Source organism: Centroberyx affinis, unplaced genomic scaffold, assembly GCF_046629955.1.
Source record: "Centroberyx affinis isolate AG114_WGS23_722 - 3 ecotype Tasmania unplaced genomic scaffold, CSIRO-AGI_Caff_v1 ptg004256l_1, whole genome shotgun sequence".
Taxonomy (NCBI): Eukaryota; Metazoa; Chordata; class Actinopteri; order Beryciformes; family Berycidae; genus Centroberyx; species Centroberyx affinis.
Window position 1 is genome coordinate 1 of NW_027281986.1, and position 26,632 is coordinate 26,632.

Sequence of the window (26,632 nt, forward strand, 5' to 3'; positions counted from 1 at the left end):
TTATCAGGTGGTCTAACTGAGATCAAGATTTGGTTTTCAAGAGAGACCTAAAATAAAAAAAACATCCACAAAAATGACAAAAAAATCAATCAGCTGTCAAACAGTCAGCAACATTTTTTAATTGTTAATTTTAACCTTTATCTATCCAGGGAAAGTCGGAGCACTGAACACTTGCTCTTTTCCAGCCACACCCTGCTTCACATTCACACAGTTCCACGCATTCAAGGGAGTTATTGAGGGAGGGGAAAGAGTTGCTCATTCACTTTTCTCCACCCAAATGTTTCCAGCCAGTCTGGGGTTTTGAACTGGCGACCTTCCGGCCACAAGCCCAGGACATATGATGACAAAGTAAATTATAGAAGCAATCACATACATTATAGAAAATGTGAGATACTCTTGAAACTATCATTTCAAAGTGCTTTGGACTCTGTTTCATTTTCCATTTTGGTGCATAATAGCACCAGAAACCGGTCTTGCCAAGTTCAGAATTTATGTGTGGGTTATTTAAAACTGACCAGTCCTGTGATCTGGCACCATAATGACTGGAATTGAAAGAGAGTAGAAATGTAAGATACAGGGAGAGCCTTGTAGATAAATATAATGCAATATATTTCCCTCGTTCTTGTGAAAGACCAGCCAACTTTCTGATATAAATCATGATGATCAGTGTGATATTTATCTCCTGTAATAAAATGCAAGTCACTGTGGTAAACTGTATCAAAACGCTTAGCGGGGGCAGCAGGCGATTACATAATCAAATACAAATATGACTCATATGTACAATATGTACAATACACAATAGTCTTTTTTATCAGCAAATGAGAAGCATGTTTTTTTTCCTGGACAAAAATCCTATTTAATATTTTAAATTTTTTATTAATATTATTTAAATATTTTTTATATTATTAATTCTTAACTTCAGTTATTGTGCTGTTTAATCAACTGTGCAGGGACTTTAATACATGTGTGGGAGTAAGGATAAAAGCTCCAATAAGAAGGATAAGAAAATGTAACATTGGATTGAAATAGGAACCTTGAACCCTTCTATTTTCCCTTTTATTGAAAGGCTGGCTGATACACACACTGTACACAAAAAGAGGCTCTTACCATTGTCTGTTGCCAGGAATGTGGCTTCGTAGACATTATTTTTGACATAGATGGACTCTCGGTCAAGGGTTGCCGTGGTCACGATCTGACCGTTGGTTCTGTTGATGGACAGCCAGTCGGCCGGGTCGTTCAGTTTGGAATACCTAAACACACACAGGAGCAGATCAATGCTACAGTTAGCACAGCTGTGTTTATAGTAGGGCTGGGCGATATGGTTGAAATTAATATCACGATAATCTTTTATCGATATCAATATATATCACAATATGGTTCATGTATGCAAAATCACGTTAAATAATCAAATTAATGTTCATCTCATTGAACCGAATGGTAATGTTAGGTGTGATGTCAAACAAAACAGAAATATTCAAATAGTATTCCTACCATACCTCATTTTATGAGAGTTTTTAAGTAAAATTTGCTTGTCATCATCAATTTAGACAGCAGAAATGAGTGTCACAATATTAAAATATCTTCATATCATCACAATATGATTCCACTGAAAGATGATAAACGATAATATTGAATTATCGCCCAGCCCTAGTTTACAGGCAATTATACATCTTCTTTCAAGCGCCGTGGTTCACACGCAGTTTGCCCACACGCACATGCCCACAAAATCACACCGGCCTGACCTTCACACAGTTTAATTCTTCATTGACTTCTCCTCCAGAGCCTGCAGCCTACAGTCAATTTCACCTCATTTTCCACTCCCCTGTACCAGGCGTTAAAGTCAATTACCTCCCCAGTTAAGCACTACTGCAACTGTGTGTGTATGTGTGTGTTGCATGCACAGATTCAAGTGAGTTTGTTTGCATTGTGTGTGCATATGGGGAGGCTGTGGGTGGCTGGGGGGATGATAGGATCTCTGTACTGTTCATCAAACAGAGTGGATGTGGGAGCAGGTGAAGACACCACCTGGGATGGAGGGCAGGAGAGGAACAAGGAATCATCTCGAGGATTTAACCCCAATCTCACTCTGATGTATCTGTCCCTGTTTCCCAGGCTCTGTCGCTTTTGGCTCGCTCCGCACTTTCAATTCTATCTGATCTCTCCCAACCCATACCGCCTCACCTCATCTTCCTGTGCTTTGGTATTCATACATTTCCTCATCCCTGTCCTTATCTTCTCATCCTCCTCTCATTCCCTCTGTGTTCCGGGGTTCATCGCCCGCCACGTCTCTGGCTGCAATCTCACTTTCGTATGTGCAACATCATCCATGCTCTGATGACACTTTGGCCTCAAGCAACAAGGTTTCCGCATCGATTTCATTTACTGAAAGTCCGTTCGGGCCGTGAAGCTGTGTTGTTACGTGACATATACTTTCAACTTTTAAAGCCATCTAAATTGAAATGGGTTTGACCTTAGCCTTGCTTTTATATTTTGATAATCAGCCGTACTTACTGTCAGTGTACAGCCCACTTGTTTATTCATGTATGATTAAATAATGCATGTACATTTCTAGCTACGGGGAGGAAAGTGGAAGCCTTGACTGGAGGGAAGGATGGAGGTATGGAGGGGGTGGGGGTGGGGGGGTGGACGGAGGCTATAATCTCCTCTCTCCTGCAGAGAGGGAGGTGGGATTTTCCCAGCAGGCACTGGGCATGATCCCAGGCGTAGCGCAGTGCGGGGATGGGGATCAGAGAGATGACATTCCCGCGCTCCAGAGTGTTTTTCACACAGGCTAGCTGAGACCACGGCCACTGACTGGCAGACTGTGAAATCACCACCGGGACTGGAGTGTGTCCATCACAGTGGGGGGTGCGGGATAAAAGGGTGAGGGCCAGGTTCAGGAATGGGTGGGAGGGGAAAGAGGGACAGCGAAATGGGGACATTCCCAAGTAGCAGCATGGCTGTATGATCTGGTTTTAATACCCTCATTAGGATCAACTTGATACCTACCAACTGAACAATAATTTGCTACGGTGGGTTTTGTTCGGCTGGATCTCTTTTGACTTTGCCATGCCAAACTAGACCCTGTCTATCTGGGGTGGGAGAAAGCTGTTCTCTGTCTTTCCAGTGGAGGGCAGACAAACCAGAGCTCTTCTCACTGAGCAGGGGGGGAACCGAGAGAGAGAGAGAGAGAGAGAGAGAGAGAGAGAGAGAGAGAGAGAGAGAGAGGAAGGGAGGGAGAGAGAGAGAGAGAGAGTGAGAGAGAGGGGGGGGGGTAGAAAAAAATAATAGAGATTTAGGAGGAGAAAGACACCTCTGTCTCTTTACCTCCATTATAGTCTATGAAAGATCGCTGGAACCTATTCTTCCCCGGGTTCCCTGTATGATAACACAAGCCCTGATGATAAAAGCCACAACACAAAGCAAGGCCCTCAGTCCACCACCACACTTTAATTAAGTCTCCTAAACAGTCCTCAACGCAGACGTAATAAACCTTATATGAGGAAAATGAAGTCCATAATGATCCTTCCAGCCAAGCCAATTTCCAATGCATTGAAAAGACAATCCACTGTATAATTAGTCATTTTCTTAAGAAAAAAAAATCAGCTAGGTTAAGGGCAGCTCAGTGGGATATTGAATGCTGATCTCAATCTCTGTGGTTTGCTTCAAACGCCCATTTCCTCCTAATTAAATTCCTTGCTCTGGGATCAGGTTTTTCTGATGGCATTCAATTAAACGATAGGGCTACTCTGGCCATTAGAACAATGCCTCAGAAGTACCCTGAATGTTTTTGTTTACAAATCCCAACTGTCAACAACACTGCTGTGGGCAATTGGCAGTCCCCATCGCTAACTTTTTAATGAAGTGTTCTGCCACTTTCTATTTCCTTGGAAAGGTAAACAGTTCTTGTTTACCCTAGTGCCTTTTGGAAGAAAAATCTGGTTAAAATGTTATACTTTGTGTGAAAGTTTTACTATTCCTTCCTGCGTCTTCTTTCCAGAGCCTCCCCTAGCACTCCTCCTGCCCGAAGTTTCTCTCGTATGGGAGTTGGTCGGTGTGTGAGTATGGCTGGGTGTATGATTAAGCCTGGCAGGTTAGTGATCTTAGCAAGCAGGAGGGAGAGGTATGACATTTATTTTTCAAACCCCCGACCCTGAGGATGAAAAATGCATGTCTCGAGCTCAGCCAAGGCGGTTTGGGTAATCATTTATGCCAGTGTCTCCAATCCCATGTCTCGACCTTACTGGTCGGTGTCTGACAGGTGATGCATGATACCTTACTCTCCCTACTGCCCCCCCCACCCTGCCCCTGTCCACATCGCCCCCCACCCCCCAACCCCACTGGACACTGTCAGTCTGTCCCTCCTCTGATGAGCACCTGTCAAGCTCAAACCTTGACCTGGACTCAGCTCCCCACTCCCGTCCCTCCACACTCCACCCCCCCCGCAGTCCCTTAGGTCTTTTTTCACCTTACTTTCGACTTTTATGGCTCTCTCTAAATCTTCTCTCTGCCTCTCTTCCTTACCTATCTCCGCCATCCATTTACGAAGACATATAGCTCTTTGTCATATGCAAAGAAGTAGCCCATAAATTACACGCAACACAAACTGTTGTGTCAAAGCCAAATGTCTCCTCCTACTCCCATGCAAATAGACATGTCATGTAACTGCATGATCGATGGGGGCAGGTGTGTACATTGAGACCGGGCCTCTGTGAAGATGAAAGTGAAACAGTGTGATGCAAACATAATACCGGGTTTTAGCTGATTGGCAGGAATGAGCTCATGATTATCCATTTCGCCTGAATACATTTCTTCAGAATAATGAGAATCCAAGAGATGAAGGGAACAGCTGCGATTAGTGTCCTTGCATAACAGTCCAGAGTAGATACCTTTCATGGAACTGATGTAAGGCAGGGGATTGATAGCGATCCTATCCAGATGGATGCAAATGGATCCTCACTTGGTGAGAGCAAAATAAGGAGGTTTGGTGTGTGTGTGTGTGTGTGTGTGCACGCGTGTAGGTGTGTGCGCGTAGGTGTGTGCGTGTTTGTGTGGAGGAGACCGTGACAGAACACAGTATGCTTGTGCGAGGCAAACTTATTTCTAAGATGTACTGCAGTCTCAAAGTGGTCTTGGAAAACAGAGAGGGAGCCAGAGAGGTGAAAGTGAATTTAACAGGGAGAGACCAAGAGAGAGAGAGAGAGAGAGAGAGAGAGAGAGAGAGAGAGAGAGAGAGAGAGAGAGAAAGAGAGAGGGAAAAAGAGAGAGAGAGCACAGCTGGTGACTTTGGCGTCTTCCTAAATTATAATGTACACCCAATTTACTCTCATTTGCTGTGAAATTAGCTGGGAAATTTGTTTAGATCTTTTCCCCAGAGAAAATGGTAAGGAAGGGCTGGTGGAGTGTGAGGGCTGGAAAGAGGTGATATTAATGTCATAGACACAGCCATGTTATCAACTCAATTACCATACTATATGGTGCAAGTTATACACTAAATCACACTAATACACCCATTGTAATCTGCACTGTCTGCTAAGAACAGGCTCTACATGTGAGTGTGTGTGGAGATGGATGCGTTCCTGCGTTTGCGCGATCATAATCTAAAGCCACTGCTCTTTTGCAACATCAATACTGAGCAAAGTACTTAATAGATTACATCTGGGTTTGAATGGCCATAATGCAGTCGCTGCTACTGTCAAGTTGACAGCAGGACTGAAGAAAGGCCAGCTGGTCATTTAAAGGTTGGTTTACATTTAAAAGCCACAGAGCCTTAGCGCAGAGCAAGAGCACTGCAGGTGGACAGAATGCTGTGTCAGGCCTTTGGGCTCGGGCCAGCTGTTCTCTCCCCTTTCTCTGCTCCCTCATTCTCTCTCTCTCTCTCCCTCATTCTCTCTCTCTCTCTCTCTCTCTCTCTCTCTCTCTCTGCGTCATGCATGTGCTCATGCTACCTATAGAATGCACACAGCTCTGATTACCCCAGAGGCTTGTGCTCCCTATTAACCCTCTTACCCTCCTTACTCAGAGTTCTGCGCTGGCTCATAAACTTTGCACAGTAAGACTTTGAGAGATGGGTAATGCCAAAATATAGCCCCATCCCTGAACCTTGACCCTTAACTACTGAGATGGAACCCGTCCAGGAGGCATTTTAGCCTGCTGCTGGTGCATAAAGAGGGAGGATTTTTGCGAGACACGTACTTACAAAGCAACTAGCTGGAATTTAAAGTTCAATTGGACAATGTTGTTCCAGGTCCAAAGACTGACCATATGCAATAGAAATTGTCTAATGTAATCTAAATGCTTCTGAGTCATTTGAACCAAAGACAGGTTAGTAAAATTAGTGCAATAGTATTCCCATCTTAATCCAGTCACTCAGTACCTGATACTCTGCTGCATCTGTAGCCGGTCGGGGTCTGAGGCTGAGAAGGTGGTCAGGCTGGTTCCGGCAGGGACGCCCTCCTCAAAGCGGATGTGTTTCGGGTTTGTGGGGAAGTAAGGGGGCTCGTTGACGTCCTGGACAGATATGGTGACCCCGGCTGTGGACTGGAGCGAGGACTGGATGCCACTGGCCAGGTGGGCCTGGTTGGATACCACCACTGTCAGCATGAAGGCACGGTTCATCTCAAAGTCTACCGGCTGGAGGGAGGAAGGGAGGGAGGGTGAATGACAGTGTGAGGGTGGAGAAAAATCAGAGAAGTGGTAAAAACTTTTAAAGCTGTTAGTTTTCAGTCTACTTCTGTTAGTAAATACTTGAAGATAGTTTGTGGAGCATGGAACCAAGCAGGAGGGATCAAATACAGCATTGTGTCTGTCAGCATTTTTGCACCCATATCCTCTATAGTATAAATTTAACACGGCAATATATAAGATTCTGCTTCATCATTAGAACATCAGCTCAGTTTAACCCCTCAACCCCCTACACACACACACACACACACACAATTTTACAGAAATATGGCAAATCTCAATTAATCTAATAATGAACACATTCTGTACATGATACTGTGTTCGTCACAGAGTATAAAGCTTTTTCTCGAATTGTTGGGTAAAACTTTTTTTTTAAGTGGATCCAAACAATGCTAAGCACAGTGGGGGTAAATGTTATGGTGATTGCAGTGTTAAAGTCCCTGTCATCATTTCTCCTCTTTCCGCCTGTGGCTGGGGGAATCTGCGATGAACCTTGTTGGTGATAAAGGAAATGATAAATGAACAGATGCGGTGCTGAGCAGTCCTCAGATGAATTGGGCCCATTTTATCTCTTAACTTTGAGGACCCCCCCCCAACCAACCCCCACACACACACACACACACACACACCTGTGCACACACACACATAGACACGCACACTCCCGCTGAGAAGAGGCAGCAGGGCTTAGGCTATTCATAGGGTGCTGTCATGGCTCTACCTTGTGCGTGTATTTGTGTGTGTGTGCTTGTGTGTGTGTGTGTGTGTGTGTGTGTGTGTGTGTGTGTGGTCTACAGGGGGTTCTGCTGGCTGAGCCTAAACCAGAGTGACAGCTCTGTGCTCTCCTAATGAAGACTACACGATCAGGTTCAAATGACAACAACAAGAAGCAAAAAAAAAAAAAAAAAAGAGAACAAATATGCTGCTTGTAGGTACTGCTGGCACATGTCTAGATAGGCAGCTGATGATTACCGCCGCAAGGCTTGTGTCTGTTGCTTTTGATGGTGATGATAATGACTTTGAGCACATCTGTATGTTGCATCGCCTTAGTGTTATCAGTGGACAGTATGGCAGCATGGCGTTGATATAAAAAAGCATTTGTAATCAGGGAGCTTGGTTGACAAGGGCATTGGAGTAGACAAGCTAGTGTGTGTGCGCGCCAGCGTGTATGATGGAGTTACAGCATGCCTGTGTGTGTGTGTGTGTGTGTGTGTGTGCACGTAGGTATGAGTGAATCTAAATACATGCGTGTGTATTTGTGCGTGACCCTATGGTGCACTGGGATCCCATTTACAGGCTGACCACGCTCAAGGCTCTTTGATCCACAGCCAGTGGTATTCAGAGCACAGGGAGGTCCAGAGTATAGCTGTAGGCGGACTAAAACACACACGCACACACACATGTACACACACAGACACACACCCTGAGGGAAGCCAGAGGGGTGAGAGGTCAATAACATGGCTTCCATCTCTTGCCCATGAGCTATCAAATCTTACATCTCCTCTACATCACTCCGCTCGTTCCTCTCCTTCCCTTTTACCTAATTTGTTCCGCCTTACTCTAACTTCCCATCTCCCCCTCTTTTCACCTCTGGCCCTCCTCTCCCTGTGATCCGTGCTCTCTACGGTCTGCATCTCTCAATCCGTGGAAATCCTTCTTCAGCTTGCTTCTCCCCTCCTCTCCACTCCCCCTGTCATCCTCCATGTTCATCATAAGCCGTGATTTACATATCTTAATGACTCATTCGAACCGAGCGGGTGTGTTTGTGTGTTTATGTGCATGCTTGTTTGTGTGCCGACTCTATTACCGTTCTCCAAAACGAGAATGCCGTCTCATAAGCTCCCCAGAGAGTTGTCTAAATGTGTGACATGTTCTGGTTAAGACCTCAGCCCTTGTTTACAGAGGAGCCCGGGTCCCTGGTGGGAGATTGTCGCATACCTAGATGTCAGTGTGATTCGTTGATGTGTCTCTACTCGGCCTTGGTAAAAACAGGAACACCAAGGTAGAGCCTCCTTGCCGCTTCTCGGCGTTACCTATCACAGGTTGCCTGATGTAAAACCGATTAGGGTTGGTAACCATTCCCTGGAGCGAGTCAAAGCCTCTCTGTTTACTTGTTGAGACAGTCTATTCCTTGTTCTTCCCAGGAGGCGTCCTGTCTCTTATTTTATGATTTCCTGATAACCTCCCATGGGTCACTACGGAAGCTTACGGCTGCCTGCTGAATTTTACATCAGGGAGTGAGTGGAGAGGAATGGATTATAAAAGGCAGTCATCTAGAGATAATGAAGAGAAGCAAAATGCCACTGCTCAGGGCTCAGGGTGCTGTGGGAATTATAGAGAGATGTTATTGCTATTTTTTAAATATTATTGTAGGATATGAGATCCGATTTGCGGGAGTCAGAGACACGAGGAGAATACCCTCGGGTCCGCAGGGTCACGTAAATAAACAAGTTATTTCCACAAAACATGTGCTACATTATAAGTACATTTAAGTCATTAAAGGGTGAACAATATACAAACAGTACACACAATACACACATATACCTCTTCATACATGCTAATGCTTTACAGTGCTGCTGAGTAAAAGTGTCATGCCGTGACGCGCAGATCAGAACATTTTGATGTCCTTAATCCTTTGTATATACACACAAAGAATATAAGCCTATTTTACTTTCATATGGATAGTGTTTACTGTTAACCATTATGTATTTTTCCCTGTAGGTAAATGGGTCGAAGAACTAAACAACCTCTAACTGAGCTTAACACTAACATAGCAGGTTGTAACAAGACAAGGCTTTGTTGTTGCTGTCATTTACCACAGCAGCTAGAACATTATGAGTGCATAAAAACCATTGCCTTTGTAATTGAGAAATCAATACCTAATTTGCTACAATGGTCTCGCCAGCTATTGTGTTTAAGTCTGTGTGTGAGCGTATGTGCCTGTTTCTGAAGGGCGCGGCGGCCTCCAATCGCTCATTTGGACATAAAGGGGCTTTTGAAAGGCAAAGACCCCAATCTGTCCTTAGCTGACATCCAAGTCTACTATTATTACCTGCGCCTAACGTCCAGAGGGGAAACTGATCTGACATGCAACACAGAAATATGATAACACGTTATCATAGGGACAGAAGCTGGGCGTGTGCCGATTGGCTGGCGTCTTACCTTCACCACGGTGACCATGCCGTCGTTGGAGACGGGGTCAGTGCGGATGGTGAAGTGTCCAGAAGGGTCTCCGCTGATGATCCTGTAGATGGCGTTCCAGTTGGGGGAGTGAGGTTGGTCAGCATCTATCACCGTCAGGTTAGCCACCACCACGTCCACCCGGTTCTCTGGGACCTCACCGGAAAACTGATGGGCAGAGAGAGAGTAAAATGTTACCACACTTACTTACACTTATGGTGCCTCTATGCATCTTTATTTCCACTGTGGATGAGGCCTTCTGGGATCTCATATAAGCCATTTGAGGATGACAATTTTTACAAACTGCCACTGAGTGCCTATCTCTCTTTTTCATTTTTCTTTACACAGCAGCTATTCCTCCTTTCGGGTTTTCAGGTACAGTAAGTTTAATGATCCCCCTCTTCCCTACCCCTGAGTGGTAAACAAGCGGCAAACACACAAACAGTAACACACTCACACACACACGCACACAGGAGCGCTGTTCCAATTTCAGTGTTTTTCGCTTTTCCTGCATTCCCATTCCCCATGCTTGATGAGCAATAATATTCCATTCCTTTGAAAGCCAGAGTGACAAGGGAGGATAGGGTGGATGAACAGAAAGGAGCCTGCAGTGGGGAGGGTTGAAACAGCTGTTTGAGTCTGTATGAGTGGCTTTTAGATGTCCCCTTGCTGTACAAACACATGTGCTTTGTCCTGATAAGCCTGATGAGGAGTGAGCCGCTGTCTGTCATGTGTCCGTTATGGTGGGGATTGATCAAAGCCAGCCGGGCTCAGGGGATGAAGCACACAAAGACCAAACAACAACAGCAACAACTATACTGCTATCCCCAGAAGTGCCCACCGTTCCCTGCCCCACCAACTGGACCACCCCACCGACTGCTGACCAATCGCAGGGGGTCAGAGGGTGAGCGTGTTGCGCGTTGGCGTGTCATCGCCTCACATCTGGAGGCAACAGGCATGTAGCACCACACAGTCACCGTGTCGCCATGGGTAACAGGCGTGAAAGAGTCACTGAGCCGCTTATGTGAGTGTAGGATATCAAAGAGCAAAGCCCCAGACCAAACACTCCAACAGACCATAATACCCTGCCTGGCAACCCTCACATCAACCCAGCAAACAGCCGACAGCAGCGGACAGATTAGGGGGTTGTGTCAGGAGAGCTGTTCAGAGACTCAATGACATTCTTACGACAACAGACAAGTCCGGGTGGTCCTGATGCACTGCCCGCATTGGATAAGTAGGCAGGCTGTGGTATGTTTGTGTGAGAGTGAATGTGTTTGTACAGTATGTGTGTGTGTATGTGTGTGTGTGTGTGTGTGTGTGTGTGTGTGTGTGGTGTGTTTGTGTGGTTTATTACTGTGGCTTGGTTCAAGGACTCCCCAATGCCAATTCAATAAAAAAAGTTTTTTGGTCTGAAGGAGGTGGCATTAAATAACAAGAGAATCCATAACTGCACTCCTCACTCAGAGATGGCTCTTGAGCTCCTAAGGGCCCTTGAGGGTCTTTCTCAGCACGCAACAACTAAAGGCTAGTGTTAACCAGTTCTGATGTGGAAGACTTTAAAGGGTCTAGCACAGCTCTTATCATCAATAGCCCAGTTTAAGATTCCTCTTCTCCAGTGCTTAATTTGTAAATGATGAGGTCCCGGAACACCAAGGGGTCAGTGTTCCCGTGAGTCGGTGTGGAGGGAAAAGGTTCCGGAACATATCAAGACAACAAGCACTGGAGGCACGGTGGTGCTCAGTGCAGCCATATAGTTTACTGTAGACCTAACAGCCTAAACATTACTACATGACCTTAGAGCTCCGACTACTGGGGACCTATAACAATATTTGATTATTGCATAGGCTACATAATGCTCATTTTTACAAACCTGCCCTTCAAGTAGTAGACTAAAGATATAACTGCACTGTGCACAACATAAAAATGCCCACATAGGCTACTATGAGACATCCTAATCATACATAAAGGAAACTGCAATGGCTTCAACCATTTACCAGAGAAATTCTGGTTCATGTAGTTACGCATCAATATTCAATACAAATACTTTCATAGGATATCGATTTTGAATGTAGGAAACAATGTCAGTGAATAATGCAATAAAACGTGTCGTGGTGCAGCTAGAAGTCGGCCTAAATGCGACACTCAGCTGGACCGCGCTGGTTTTGAAATGCCCACAGTGATGTGGCTTACAGCCCTTCACGTCAACCAATTCTCATGTTATTACCAATTATTTCTGGACACTCAACATAACGTGCAATTGCCCGCAAATTTAACTGTGGGACTTACAGGTCCGCACTTCTGTTTCGCAGTCATCTATGCAAATATGAATTTCGATTATCCCAGACTGTCTAGTTTTCCAAAATAGTCCACACAGTGGACATATGGACAGCAAATTCAACTTTTAGTCATGACGCTGTCTGAAGTTTACCATAACACACTCTGCAGAGCAGCTCACTCATGTGTGACGTGATTACTACGCGCTTGTTGTTACTTTCTAATAGGGTAATCACCTGTCTTCATATGGAAATGAGACAGGATTTTGGAAGGGAGGGGAAAGGAAAGAAGAGTCAACTATTGTGAGTATTACATGGCAGACAAAAAAACCCCAAAACTTTCATTCATGCCACCAGGTGCCGGGTCCATGCAAATAGGTACCAGAATGCAAGTGTCCAAAACCGCGAGGTGCCGGATCCTGGTCTGGCAGGATCCGACACAAATTAAGCACTGCTCTTCTCATAATCTCTTTTTGACCCTCACTCTCTTATTGATACAACAGCAAGGAGCTGGACTTCTGCTGGTGCCGTTTTCAATAATGGATTGGTTTACGACTTTTGTGATTCTGAACAGACACCCATTCCTCTCTTTTAATTTCTCCAGGAAAACCCATAGGATTTTTTTCTCGCTCCTTGACTCTGACTCCCACTGATTTATTAGCTGAATACAGCTTTGACTCTGACTAACTCTTACTGGTTCAATAGCAGAGTACTGCAGGAATGTCCTTTTCAATAATGAACGGATGTAAGACCATGGTCATTGTCAGCAGAGGCCCAGATATTCTCTGATCAGGTATTCCCCTCCATTCTGGTTTCATCCCCTCTCTATGCTGCTGTATCTCGCCCCCTACTGTTGGAATAAAGGAGAGGAGGGGCACCGGCAAACTCTTTGATTATGATTGGCACAGAGTACAGTTGGCTTTCTCACAACACTTGACAAAGCACCTCATGCCAATACGCCCACCCTTCTGTCTCTATCTTGGCAGTGAGGAGGGAGTAAAGGAGGCAGGGGGAGGTGAGAGGAGAGATAGGAATGGGAGAGATGTGACAGGGAACTTCATCATAGGGACTTTGTGAGGATGGGAAACAGGAAGGTGGCCAAGGAGGTATTGCCTGATCACAGAGGGTAGGGTTTTCCACATTACTACAATATGAGACATCCCATACCAAATGAGATATATTCATGGTTTGCTATGCATATATGCATAAACAAACAAACAAACAGAGAGGGATAACTTTTTCACTTTATCCCATCCATCTGTAACACACAAATAATGCAAACACGTATGCGGCCCTGAATAAGCACCGAAAGTCTCACACATACACCACCCCATGCCGCCTTGAAAAATAGGCCAGCCTCTGATAGGCGTGATGAAATATTAATCATCAACATTAAAGACAAATTCCCCAAACTTTCTATTTCTGGGACACTTTGAAAGATCTATGGGGTTTATTGCAAACACTAAATATTTGCATAATGGCCTGCATTCTCAACAAAATGGCTTTTATGTTATCCCACCACTAAAATGGGTGATTTATGAAGGGAGTGGGTAAAAGTGCTCTGCTCATCACGGCTCCAAAACCTCCACTAAAGTTTATCATCAATATCCATGATAGCATTAACTTCCCTCTGTGGCGATGATGGAAATGCACTTAAACACGCTGGAATACAGTTAGAGAATATCAATCTATTACTGGCCACTATCATCAATATGCCAGCGTCACTAGAGATTCCTAATGCAGGGGGGGATGCCGAGTCAGGAACGGCCTCTGATTTACAGAGGGCCATGTCTGTGCTTTATCACCGCTGCTGTAGCAAATATCTCCTAAGAGAAAATATTAAATAATCCTTCATTCTTTCTCCTCTCCCCATCACTCTCTCATCACTTTTTCTTCTCCATTTTTTCATCTTCACCTCTGCATGGAGTCTACTCATCAACTTCTCTCCTGTCTTTGTACACCTTTCTGCTCACTGTTTCCTTTGTGTTGTTTCCCCTCTGTGCTTCCCCTGCTGCGTGTGATGTAGCAGCTCTCTGATGAGCTCTATGGCTGACACATGCTTAACGCCGACGCTAACTCATCATCATAAGGGTCTTAATAGCCCCCAGGGCAAATGCTAATGCTAACTTCTCTGCTACCCCCTCCTAGAGCCAAGCCTACTGCTGATACTGCCACAGCCGCTATCACTGCAGTTGCAGAGCTAAGCACCTTATCTGCCCAAGAGGCCTGTCCTCTCACCACTAGTGATGGGAAAGCACACACACACACACACACACACACACACACACACACACACACACACACACACACACACACACACTAATTTTGATGCCCGAAGCCATACTGACACCTAGATGTCGAAAGACTTTTCATCACACCATTAAGCTCTAATACAATACACTGTACAATACATATGTAGGGTACATGAACCATACAGCCAGTTGACAGACTGACAGTGCCTCCTTTGACCCTTTTTCCTTCACTAAATATATTCATGTCTTTGCCTCAGCACAGAAAAACTTTGACTCTCCCCTCTTGCCCTTCCCCTCTTTCCCCTTTTCTCACTTTCCAGCTGTCAGTATGTAATACTGCTACCACCTTAGCTGTCCCGCCCAGCCCCGAACTTTTAGTTGGGACGGAGAGAAACGACCAGAGGGAGATGAAGCTGTGAGAGAGCGGTGGGGTAAACTTCTTCATTTATGTTTGGACAACACTAGTTCTTCCTTTGACTAATTCATTCAGTGACAGCCTTGCTAAATTGCGCTGCCAGGGTTATGAAACATTACATACATTATTTTCGACTTTCATTTTTACCTTGGTCTCCAGAATGACCTTTTGTAATCATCATTCTAAATATCATTACCATGACAATAATCATCATTAACAATATGCTGGTTGTAGTTTTCTTGCTGATGAAAGTCAATGATATGGATTTTTTTTTTTTCTTGGTGTGTGTGTGTGTGAGAGTGTGCATGTCTGTGTGTGCATTCTCTACAAGGAAACGAAGTGAATACCCTTTGCACTTAATTCCCTCCCTCACTGTCCTTGTGTAAATCTTCCTGTGCAACATCAAGCATATAACACACCCTTGTAGTCATTCCTTTTCTCCCTCCCTCTCTCCCTCCCTCCACCCTTTTAATTCTCTTTCTCCATCATCACATTGCCATCCTCTTCCCTTTCTCCCAAACTCTCTCCTCCTCCCTAGGCAAGGCAAGGCAAGTTTATTTATATAGCACATTTCCGCAACAGGGCAATTCAAAGTGCTTTGCTTTCCCTATCTCTACATTTTCCCATTCCCTTATCCCTAGCGTCCCCCGTTCCACACTCACAGTTCTGGAGGTGAGCATGGGAGGGTTGTCGTTGACGTCAGTGACGGTGATGATGGCAGTGGCGGTGTTGGAAAGGCCAAAGTTCAGGTTGCCCTCCATGTCCGTGGCCTGCACGATGATGGTGTACTGGGACACTTTCTGTAAAGGAGGAAACAGAAAACAGAGTGCGCAGTTATTCACCGGCAAAAAGTTATGGATTTTCTATAGAGCTCTTCCTCTAGTCTACAGCAACAGCCACGTACTTTTCCCAAGGGGATAAGCCTGTTTTCTGTTCTATAGGAGCTGTCCATGGTGCTTATTTGAAACACAGTAACACAAGGGTGAAGTCTTTCACTCGGCTGAGTTGCTCCCGGTGCTGAAACCTCCGCAGCGGAACGTATCCAGACTTCACACCATCTGAAGGCTTCACTGTGAAGCCTCCCCACGGGCGTGTCATGAAAGACGTGGCTTATTCAGTATCACTGATGGACAGATGTGAAGACAATGATCCAACTGACAGAGATTAATGGAGTATCCATGGAGCAACAATCTGAGAGAATGATAAATGCCAGCTCATCTTTGGAAATGACACAACGTCACTTCACTGGAAGCTGAAATATGGTTCTCTTATTTGTATTTTTGCACGAGTGTGCGTTCTGTGTGCTTCTAGGCGTGCGGCTCCCCTCCCTCCTCCCCGCCCTCCCTCTCTCCCCCGGCCTCCTCCGTCTCTACTTCTGTCCCGGGGTGTAGTTAATGGGCTGCAGGAAGGATGGAGCCCGGGAGCTGCCTGTCTGGATAATGTGTCTCGTCACTGAGATTCCCAATTACATTCCCAGTGTCTCTCTCACCTGCTAATTACTGAGTAAATATCCCAATTAGGCCAGGACGCCACATCAGGAGGATTAGACAGCTCCTCTCCGCTCCTCTCATCTCCATGCTAGACAAGACGCTGAACTCCAACCTCGTACACACACCCTCATTAACACCCATACTCACAAGTACGGACTCAAACACGAACGCGTGCGCACACATGCACACACACACATCAAATGTGCACACCTCTGTTTCTCCACATCTTGTTTAGAAGCTGTGCCTTCCTTGACTGTCCCATCAGCGAGAGTGTACAGCGTGTACACATCGCTCTCACTAATTAGACAAGGGAGTAATTATGTAGAGCTCCTCTGAACCTCTCAGCATTGCGACAACACCACAGCATTCCCCGCTTCCTCTAGAGGACTGAGGTCTGTTACTGTCAACAAGCTCTTATAAGTCCACCACAGACCGTCAGAGACCTCTAGAAGAGACGCGGCGTAGGAGTTCATAAGGGGAGGAACAAGGGATTTCAAAAGTAAAGGCCAGCGGAGACAATAAGAGACAGCAGGGGATGGAGCCGAGGAGTGAGGGAGGAGGCCCGCCAAAAATACACCTCTGTTTTCGCCACCTTTCTCCATCGATGGGAGGGAGACACAGAAACCTTCAGAGGATGTTAGCCAAAGTTTGCTAACTAAAAGTGGACCAGGGCAGCACCACAACATGCTCTGTAGCAGCACTCATCCTCCTGTTAAGTATTTATGTTTATGTATTTATGCGACTCTGATTTTTTTTTTTTCCTGCAAGAGTAGGGACTTTCTTATCTGCTCTCTAAGAAAAACGGCAGGGGAAAACATTCAGGGGTATATTCGTAAGCTGTGTGTGTACACATATATGTAGAAGTATGTGTGTGTGTGTGCGCGCATAATGTGGAGAAACAGAGGTGTGTGTGCGTTTCTGTGTGCATGTATGTATATGTATATGCGTGTGTGTGTGTATGTGTGTGTGTGTGTGCTATGGGGGTAGGAGTTTAATCCCACATTAGGGGTGACTGGCTGGATTAACAGTGTACAGATAAGACAGAGTAAGAAAAACAAGCAGAGGTTCAGCTAAGACATTTTTCCTCCATGTTCCCCTCATACCTCTCTTGCTAACTCTCTCTCTCTCTCTATCTATCTCTCCCTCTCTCCCCCTCTGGCACCTTCATTTCTCATCCTTCTTCCATGTCTCTATCAGACTATTTTCTCTGCTCTTTTCCATGCCAAATTCTCACTCAATTCTTTCCCCCCTCCGTCCTGCACTCTCATGCTTTCCGTTCTTTCACTCCCATCAGTTTCCTTTTCTTCTTTCCGTCGCTTGTGTTTTATTGAGTGTAGATGTGATTATATAGGCTTTTGTATTTGTCTGGCAGGTGTCAAGGGCATTCTATCTCTCACATTCCCTCTCTATCTTTCCCTCGCACACACACAGAACAGGAGAAGCCCACTGCAGCGTGATGTGTTGTTAATAGGTCTGTCAGTGGTGACAGTTTGGGAGGATGATCTGTCTCGGAGATTTCTTTGCAGAGTTGTCACTGGCACATCCGTGTCATGTGAGAATAAACACATTTGGATCTTGTCATAACTTTTACAGCTCCATAAACAAGGTGACCGCAAAGGAAGGCAATTTTAAAAGAGATGAGTCGTGTGTGTGTGTGGTGACAAATGGTCACAAAACATTTATAAGTCACATCTCTAAAGGGTAAACAATGCTGTTGGGAAGCGTACTCCAAAAACAAACATCAAAAGTGTATTTTCTGGGAATCTATAGTTCATTCAGTGTGTGCATAGTATTCAAGTGTTCACAGTAAATTGAACGACTAAAAGATATTTGGTCAGCCATATATAATATAAAATCCTTCAGGTTCATTATTTTGTTTGGTTTTGCACTGTTTTCCCATTCTTTAAGATTTACTAGAAGTCCATGACATATTCGGGAGCGCTTTGGAATTGGAAAAAAACAAACCTCGCGGTCCAGGCCGGCCGCCACAGTCACAATGTCTCCAGTCTCACTGTTGATGGTGAACATGTTGGGGATGGGGCTGTGCGGCGTCTGGGACAGGATCCGGTAGCGCACCATGCCGTTCGCCGTGGTGTTGTCGTCGGCATCGAACGCTGACACGTGCATCACATATGTGCCTGCAGAGGAAAGAGGAGAAAATCAGTCAACATGTACGTCTACACACAGACATGCACAGTGATGCAGTGGTAAATAAAAAGGCTGGAGGCCAGTGATTACCATAATTCAAACAACCACCATTTTTTCCCCCTTAAATGACCCTAACCTCATATAACTCAGTTTGTTTGGCACTGTTGCCTTTACTGGATAGTTTACAGTGAAGAGAGACTAACCCTAAGGAAGAGAGAGAGGGGTGGGGGTGGAGGTGGGGGGTAAGTGACAGAGCTCCCTGTTACACGGTATATGCCCCACATCTGTTTGATAATATTTATAATGTGTAACATACATTTACCTGATACCGATTTATGTCAGCCTAAAAAGGAGGGTAAACTCTGTTCTGTAAATAAAAAGGTAGGTAGACTGAATTTACCCTTGACTACATTCATGGACATACATACAAGTACGCATAATACACACTTATGCACACATACTGTAGGTGCTTTGCTTAGAGTAACCCTCTACCCTTCCATGAATGCACCACTTGCTTGCCTTTCTGCCTACACGCCCTCATGCAACTCTCTGCGGGATCACTGCCTGTCACCCAATCTCTCCATCTCTCTCTCTCCCCTCTCTCTCTCTCTCCCTCTCTCTCTCCCTCCTCCACACAATGCTTGTAGCCCATTCTAATTGCCAGAGATAGTGATATCATGCCAGTGACAGCCTCTGTCCGAGGATAATTGTAACCGCAGCTCCCATTTCAAACTTCATTACATTTCAAAGCAACATTTGTCAATGACTCGGCCAGAGGGAGTACTCTCAAGGCCTCTCAGTGGGAGCAGAAAAAAAAAGACAGCAGGAACAGAGCAAGGGAGAGAAAAGAGAGGGGAAAAAAAGGACAGGCTCCATATTTGGTTTGATTCCAAGTGGAGTGACTATCAATCCTGTACCCATCGCTTTTTCAAGAGATGGAGGGATAGAGAGACAGAGATGAAGAATCACAACGTGTCACACATCGCTGGGGTAATTTCATTAAGCTGCACTCTTAGGGGGTTTAATATGGACCCTTTGTACAGGCGTCCTAAGCTGTGCCTGACAGGATTAGGTCTCCATAATGACTCTTTAATTTGCAAACTAATTCAAGTCTGTAATTGGCCTTCCATTGAAACCGCTGGAGCTCTAAATTCTAAAACTCTTTTTTTTTTATGATTATTGTTCAGCTGAATGTCATGCATGCCACAGAGACTTGCTGCTGTTTGAGTGAAGGCTGAGGGGCAGGGGAGAGCAGCATGGCAGAATAACTTAAAGTTTAAAAAGGAGGAAAGGAAGAAAGAAAGAAAGAAAGAAAGAAAGAAAGAAAGAAAGAAAATAAATAAAATGGGTACCTGGACACCTCTTTGGATCACCTCTGATGCAATAAACTCTGGCTCATCAGGCTCTCATACACACACACACACACACACACACACACACACACACACACACACATACATGCACACACACACACAGAGAGCTCATCTCCCCAATTCTTCCGCTCTGAGGGTAGACATAAAATGACCCAGCGGTGCTACAGCGTGGTACATTTAATCCTCAATCTCCTTCTCCAGCCTGAGCACCCTCTTTGCTTTATGGCCACTACCACAGCCAGCGAAATGAAAAGCCACCGTAGGAGATAGATCCTCCGTCTGTCCGCTACAGTAAATCAAGAGGAATGGGAAATTTTCCGTTGCATCGGAGATTTGCTGGTGTGGTCACACTTTTAACAACACCACTCTCTTTTGATCTACCAGTCCCTCTACTCTCGTTCATCCGTGCCGAAACCTCTTCACTCATCCTCAAATTTCTTTCCTTGTTTTGTTGATGCATTCATCCAGGTGTCTGTCTATCCATCCGTCCATCCATCCACGTGTGAATACCTGGTTTGGAGCCTTCATCCACAGAGCCGTTGTAGACCTGGTTTTTGAACTCAGGTCTGTTGTCGTTCATGTCGATGACGTAGATGTACAGGTCTATGGGGTTCTCCACCTGGTTCCCATTCATGTCCACAGCATGGGCTCGCAGCTGGGAGACACAGAGACACAAAGGAAGTCAGTGGTTAGATTAGAATTATGATGGGAGAAGAAAGTAATGATCTGGTTATTATTTATTATTATTATTATTATTATTATATATTATTATTATATATTATTATTTTATGATTAGTCTGTTTATTTGTATGAGAAGATACTTAGTTGCTTTTTTTTTTTTTTTTTATGTAAACTTTGAGAAGTTTTGAATGGAATGAATAATGCTATTTTTTTTATGATGTGGAAGAAACAAGGCTGTATCCATCCAACACTAACACTGACCTGTATTTTCATCATTGCAGGCTTACATTTAATTTGAATATTACTTCTTTATATCACTCCTGGCACATGACCAAAACCCTTACCCTCTCAGTTTATCTCCAACTGTCTTCACTCACAGAAGCGGACAATAAAGGAGGAGACATCAACATGAAAAACCAGTAAATAAAAAGCAGCTCTTCTTTTTATCCACCAAGGTGACTACACTTAAGGCCCAGTCACACTATGCACCAAAGTGCACAAACAGTTGCTGCAAGCCTTATTCTCTGCCATTGAAAACCACGCGAAGGGCGAATAAAAAACATTTCCGGTTACAAAGCAATTTCGCCCCTTCGGGTTCGCACAGAGTTCAAACAACACCCCCAGAAGTACCTCCATAGCGGACATCCACCAGCACACAACACTCAAAGCCTGAAGCGAGTCCGCCACACTTCGGACACCAGAAACCCACCCGTGTCCAACCAACAACACCCACTGATGACACGTAATACATGGCACACCCCCAACACTACACTGACCTGCCACAACCACTGCAGCACCAATGACCTCACAACCACTCAATCAAATGATGCACGTCAAAAGTCACATCCAGAGCATTTGGGCCTTTTATGGCACCAAACAGCTGAACAGAAAGGCCAATGGGCAAGAGAAAAGTACTTCCCCACAATTCTCTTCTTAGCACAGAGATTGATAAGATCAGTTATATATTGTGTAATTATACAATATAAAGGTTTCAAAAAGGTTTCCTAAAAACCAAAGATTCCAAAAACAATATAAAGTAGAGTCAAAAGTGAAATTCAAGATATTTGTTTTTCGCAGAAATTCCTTTTACAACCATGCAGTTGCCCAAGAATTCTTATCTCTTTTACGCATAATCTCCAGTACCGTTTGTCTCGGCAGAAACCAAAACAAGAAACATCTTATTTTAGGGGAAGCTGGCTCTCCTTTAAAGGCAAGGTGTTTGCTTCAGGATCACCGTCTTGGATCCCAGGCCAGCACTCTGTCTGGTTTGTTTGAAAGGGAGTCCTAAAATCTCTTAACCACCATCTGACTCCACAAACACAGTCAGTCGATCTCAAATTCAGCTCAGCTGTGCCCAGATCAATGGGATCGCCAACTAGAGTTTCACACAAAGTTTGGACATGGAATTAATACTGAAATCAATACATGCTGTACAACATGTCCAGTGTGCTTTCCCTCTAATGAAGTCTGCAAGAAAAAAAATGAATCAAATGAATAGAAACGAGGCGGGAGAATAAATCAGATAATATAACTGAATTATAAGGAAAATGTTGAATTAAAATAAACGTTTGCGGTTTGTTTTTTCAGACCACAAGCGAAGGTCAAACAGACCGAGGTGGCATAACAAAATTAATTCCTCTGTTCTTTCTAGAGCTGATTTGATTTGTTTCATCTTACCTGGGAATCACTGTATCCCTGAGCATGACTTATTCAGTGATATTCCTGTCAGCTGCAAGCACCAGGGATGTTTAGTTTATATCGCATGAAGGAAGAACCCCTGGAATTCAGATACTATCTACATCCCGCTGCTAACGACATAGGCTGGTGAATATTTATTCTGTTAAAATGTCAGCGATCAGTATCAGACAACAGTGTACAAACAGTCTACGGACCCTCTGCCCTATTTGATTCCAGGGGTATCCGTCAAGAGGAGGAAGGAGACAGGAAAGGTGACAAAATTGGAAGGGGTTGAGAGAGGAAACTGGATAGAAGGGAAAGTTGAAACATGTTAGAAAAAGGGAGAGAGGCAGGTAGGAGGACGAAAGGTTGTAACATGCGTAGATTTTTTTATTTTTTTATTTTTTGTCAAGTATGGAGAAAGGAGGTAAGGGTACTCTTTCCCTCTAAGAGTGTCTGATGAGAGGAGTGCTAGCTGGGCACGACACGGCCATGACAGTCGGATAACTGAAATAGCCTCCAGCCAGCTGCGCTGTCTCCTCGTGGCAGGAAATAGAATAAGGAGCGTTTTCCATCGGCTTCTTCTCCTCAGACAGGTGAAGATCCTCTCCAGTGTCTCCCTCTTCACTGCTTCTACCTCCCGTCCTCTCCTCTCTCCCCCGTCCGCTTCTCGCTCCACTCTGCACCTCCACCAAAATTGCATCTTCAGGTCTCCCTAAGGTTAATTTGACTTTACTTTTTCCACTGCATTGTCTGATCTGTCCTGCACCCAATATCCGTGCGCCGCCATCGCATCGCGCTGCGCCGTAACAGGCTAGGAGCCAGGCCCTTATCTCTACCTACCCACACCCCTCCCCCCACCCCCCCCCACCCCAAATGCACCCACACCCTAATTCAATAACAGCAGGAGTCAGAGATTACCGCCGTGTTTAAAGAAGGCAAAATGTAATTCTGGGTCCACATTAAAGTTATTATCTTGAAAGGCAGGGGGAGAAAACAGACCGTACCAGGCAGGGCTCAGCATTTGGCACAGAGGCAACATCCTGATAGAGATAACAGCAGACCCAGAACACTGAAGCTCCAAGGTTTTTTCTCATAAGAATGCATCTTGTTGCATGGCTGGTTTTGAATTTTAGAAAGCTCATTCTTTTGAAATAAGGAGAATTGGACCGTAACTTTGTTCTGTCCTTGCATGAAATATGAAGTAAACAAAGGAAAGTGCACAAAGTCATATTCTAACTTTGAGCGCATTGTAGTTTGCCTGGATGGCATTGCTGACGATTCAGGTCATTACGGTCTTTGGACTGAGGATGAGTTGGTAGGCCGAGTTTTGTACAATACAATTTAACTGCTTGGATTCTTACTGAGACAACCTTCAACATTTTGCCTTGCTGCTGTGCTCATACTGTTTAATGTGAGAGGCCTTTCATTAACGTGCAACTCCTTTCTCTGTCTGTTCACGAAAACATCTCTACCTTGGCCTGTCTAGTATCTGTCTGCTCCTTGTATTCCACACCAAAGGACACTATTCTTCTTCTACAGCCAACATTGAGTTTAACTTAAGCAGCCCTCACACAGCCTGGGCCTCTCTTAACAAATCACCTCATTGATTAGGCCTTCTCTTGGGTATAAATCTGCTCAGCTCCCACTAAGAGGCTGGGCCAGCCAGCCCAACGGGACTGTAACTTAAACTGGGCTCACGTATAAATAGAAGGATGGAGGCAGGTGCACACAGAGAGAAAGAGAGAAACAGAGGAAGAGACAGGAACCTAGACAGATAAACTCAGCGTGGTTCCGCACTACATCAAAGCATTGGATTAATATAGTAGGTTAGATTAGTAGATTAATTAGGAGAATAGTGCCAGTGGGTTCCATCTCAAAGGTCATAGCTGTTGTGTGGGTATGTACGTGTGTGTGTGTGTGTGTGTGTGTGTGTGTGTGTGTGTGTGTGTGTGTGTGTGAAAGAGCTACAGCGTGAGAAAGGAGACAGAAAGCGATAGAAAGAATGAGCAATTAAAATAAATTGAAGTTAAAAAAAAATAAAGAAAGAGCACAGGAGTGTGGTGTGAGAGAAGGGAGAGAGAGAGAGAGACAGAGAGAGAGAGAGAGAGAGAGAGAGAGAGAGAGAGAGAGAGAGAGAGGGAGAGAGAGAGAGAGAGAGAGAGAGATGACTCACATGGTAAGAAGAGCGTTGCTCTCGATCGAGAGGTTTGGTGACGAACATCTTTCCGGCCACCGGGTCGATACTGAACACTTCGTTGGGCGGCTGGTCGGCTCCCACCCCGGTGATACTGTAGCGAATCGAGATGTCCCGGTCCTGATCTGAACGGATCTGCAGCACAACAAACAGAGAAACACTCAGTAAAGTGTTTAATAAAGTATCACACTGCTAGCTGCATCTCAACATGTTTTCAACACATTTTGAACTTTGCTATCTCCCATCTTGTAGAGCCACATTCCCTGCTATACTGTCTCTTACTGGTTTCCAATGGATGATGAGTTTGTCTCTCTCTCCTCTCTCTTTATCTCTGTGTCTCTCTCTCTCTCTGTTTCTCTTTTGTACCCATAAAAATAAACACCAACACAAATACACACAGTTACCACGGCTAACTTGCATCTGTTGGTGCAATATGTACTGCAAGGTGTTTATTATTCTAGGACCAGTTCATGATGTACAGCCCGGGAGTTCAATGATTCTATACTCACGATATCATCTCTGCAATCTGATATTGTATATTATTCATCGGAATACACAGGCACACACACACACACACCCACACAGACACTCGCGAACACACACACTAATACACACACACATTAATCACAGTTTGGCATTCCTAGCTACCGCATGCTCGAGGATTTCATTAGTGCTGCCGCATGGCGCGCTGTGCATTCTGTTTGGCAGAATTGGACTGCTTCAAAAGAGAAATTCAATTCAACATTTCAGGGGAGGAGAAATGAAATCAACATATATTTACTGTTTCGTTGACAGTCAGGTAGTGTTTTATAAAGACTTGCTGGAGCCGCACTGAGAATACTGACATGTTGTGAACAAAAATGACAATTAAATGGGAAAATGAAAATGTGAAGTTGTAATTGTGGTGTAATTAGGGAAGTGACAGCAGGCAACATAGAAATAAACAATTTCTGACAAAGCAAAGATAAGCCAGAGGAAATAATAGCCTGAGACGGTTACCTCAAATACTAGGATACGCACAACGATGCGCGCACACACACACACACACACACACACACACACACACACACACACACACACATAGGGAGCATTATTTAATAACTGTGTGAGATAGGAAGCAGAATGTGCTTTAGGAAGTAGGACTGTATCTTCGTTCAGTCTTCCTTTCCAGATAGAGAGCTAATAGGTGCATTAAGTGCACTGCTAGGCCTGTGATTTGGACTGAAGTGCTGTGTAATTGGGGGAGTTTTTCAATTTAGCGCCCAAATAGGGTCTAAACCTCCAAGCTTCCCATCTCCTTCCATTAACTACATGACAACCCGTGAAGATCAGCCACTACGTCAAAATGACTCAACCATACATTTACACCAGTATGCAGGCGCATAGAAACACACACACACACACACATAAAACTCGCCGACCTTTTTCTTCTAATCAATGCCTATTTCAGGAGAGAGCCATGAGTGCACCTTAAGAGTAAGACTGTCCAAAGTTGTCTCCATCTTTCACCACTCATGGAACCAATTTAGCCGCGCTTTTGACATACCAGGAATTCTGCCCTGCTGAGAAAATAGCTGGAGCAACTAACAAGGACAAGGGAAGGACATACAGTATTAGACAGGTGTCATCTCAACTGTTCCTAGCGGCGGAATAACAACCTGTCACCATCACCAACACTGCCATTATCATCATCTTCCTCCTCCTCCTGCTCATCATCATCATCATCATCACCATCGCCATCATCGTCACCGTGCCATCATCATCATCACCTCAGATAGATCCAGCCTTGACTGGATCTATCTGAGGGAAGTCAGACATATGTGATCAGATATAGACACCTTCCCTGTAGGAATGCAGGAGGAGCTGTCATAACATCCTACTAATGCTATTTGTGTGTGTCTGTGTGTGTGTTTTCTTTGGGGAATAGGGGGAGGAGAGCGTCAGAGGGCTGCGCTCAAATCTCAGTGAATTATAGCTGACAGCTATGGTAATTAACGAGCTGCAGGCATCGGCTGCTATTACTTCAAAGCACCCCTGCCCATTAAACAGCAACAAACTAACAAATATCCAGCTAGCAGCTCAGTTGAACTCTCAATGTACCGCCATTACCCTCCTCTATAGGCAAAGCAAAGGGATCGCAGCGCATTGACTCCATCTACCTCTCCCACTGCATTAGAACACACAAGAAATGATTACACACTCCACTGCCAAACTGCCTCCCCCTCTCGTTCATCTCCCTTTTCTCCTCCCCTCTCCTTCCCT

The 26,632-nt window shown here is 44.8% G+C and overlaps 1 protein-coding gene across 1 annotated transcript; it reads right to left on the reverse strand.

Moving 5' to 3' along the window:
* Positions 1-1,089: 1,089 nt before the first annotated feature.
* Positions 1,090-25,023, reverse strand: LOC139664375 (cadherin-4-like; the record flags this gene model as incomplete). The annotated part of the gene is made up of 8 exons (XM_071543178.1): positions 25,019-25,023; positions 24,350-24,530; positions 20,326-20,470; positions 18,260-18,432; positions 15,467-15,604; positions 9,844-10,029; positions 6,377-6,633; positions 1,090-1,250 (listed from the first exon to the last, which is right to left on the reverse strand). Coding segments are annotated over exons 1-8 (1,246 nt in total), but the record flags the coding sequence as incomplete, so codon positions are not given.
* Between the last annotated feature and the right edge of the window lie 1,609 nt (positions 25,024-26,632).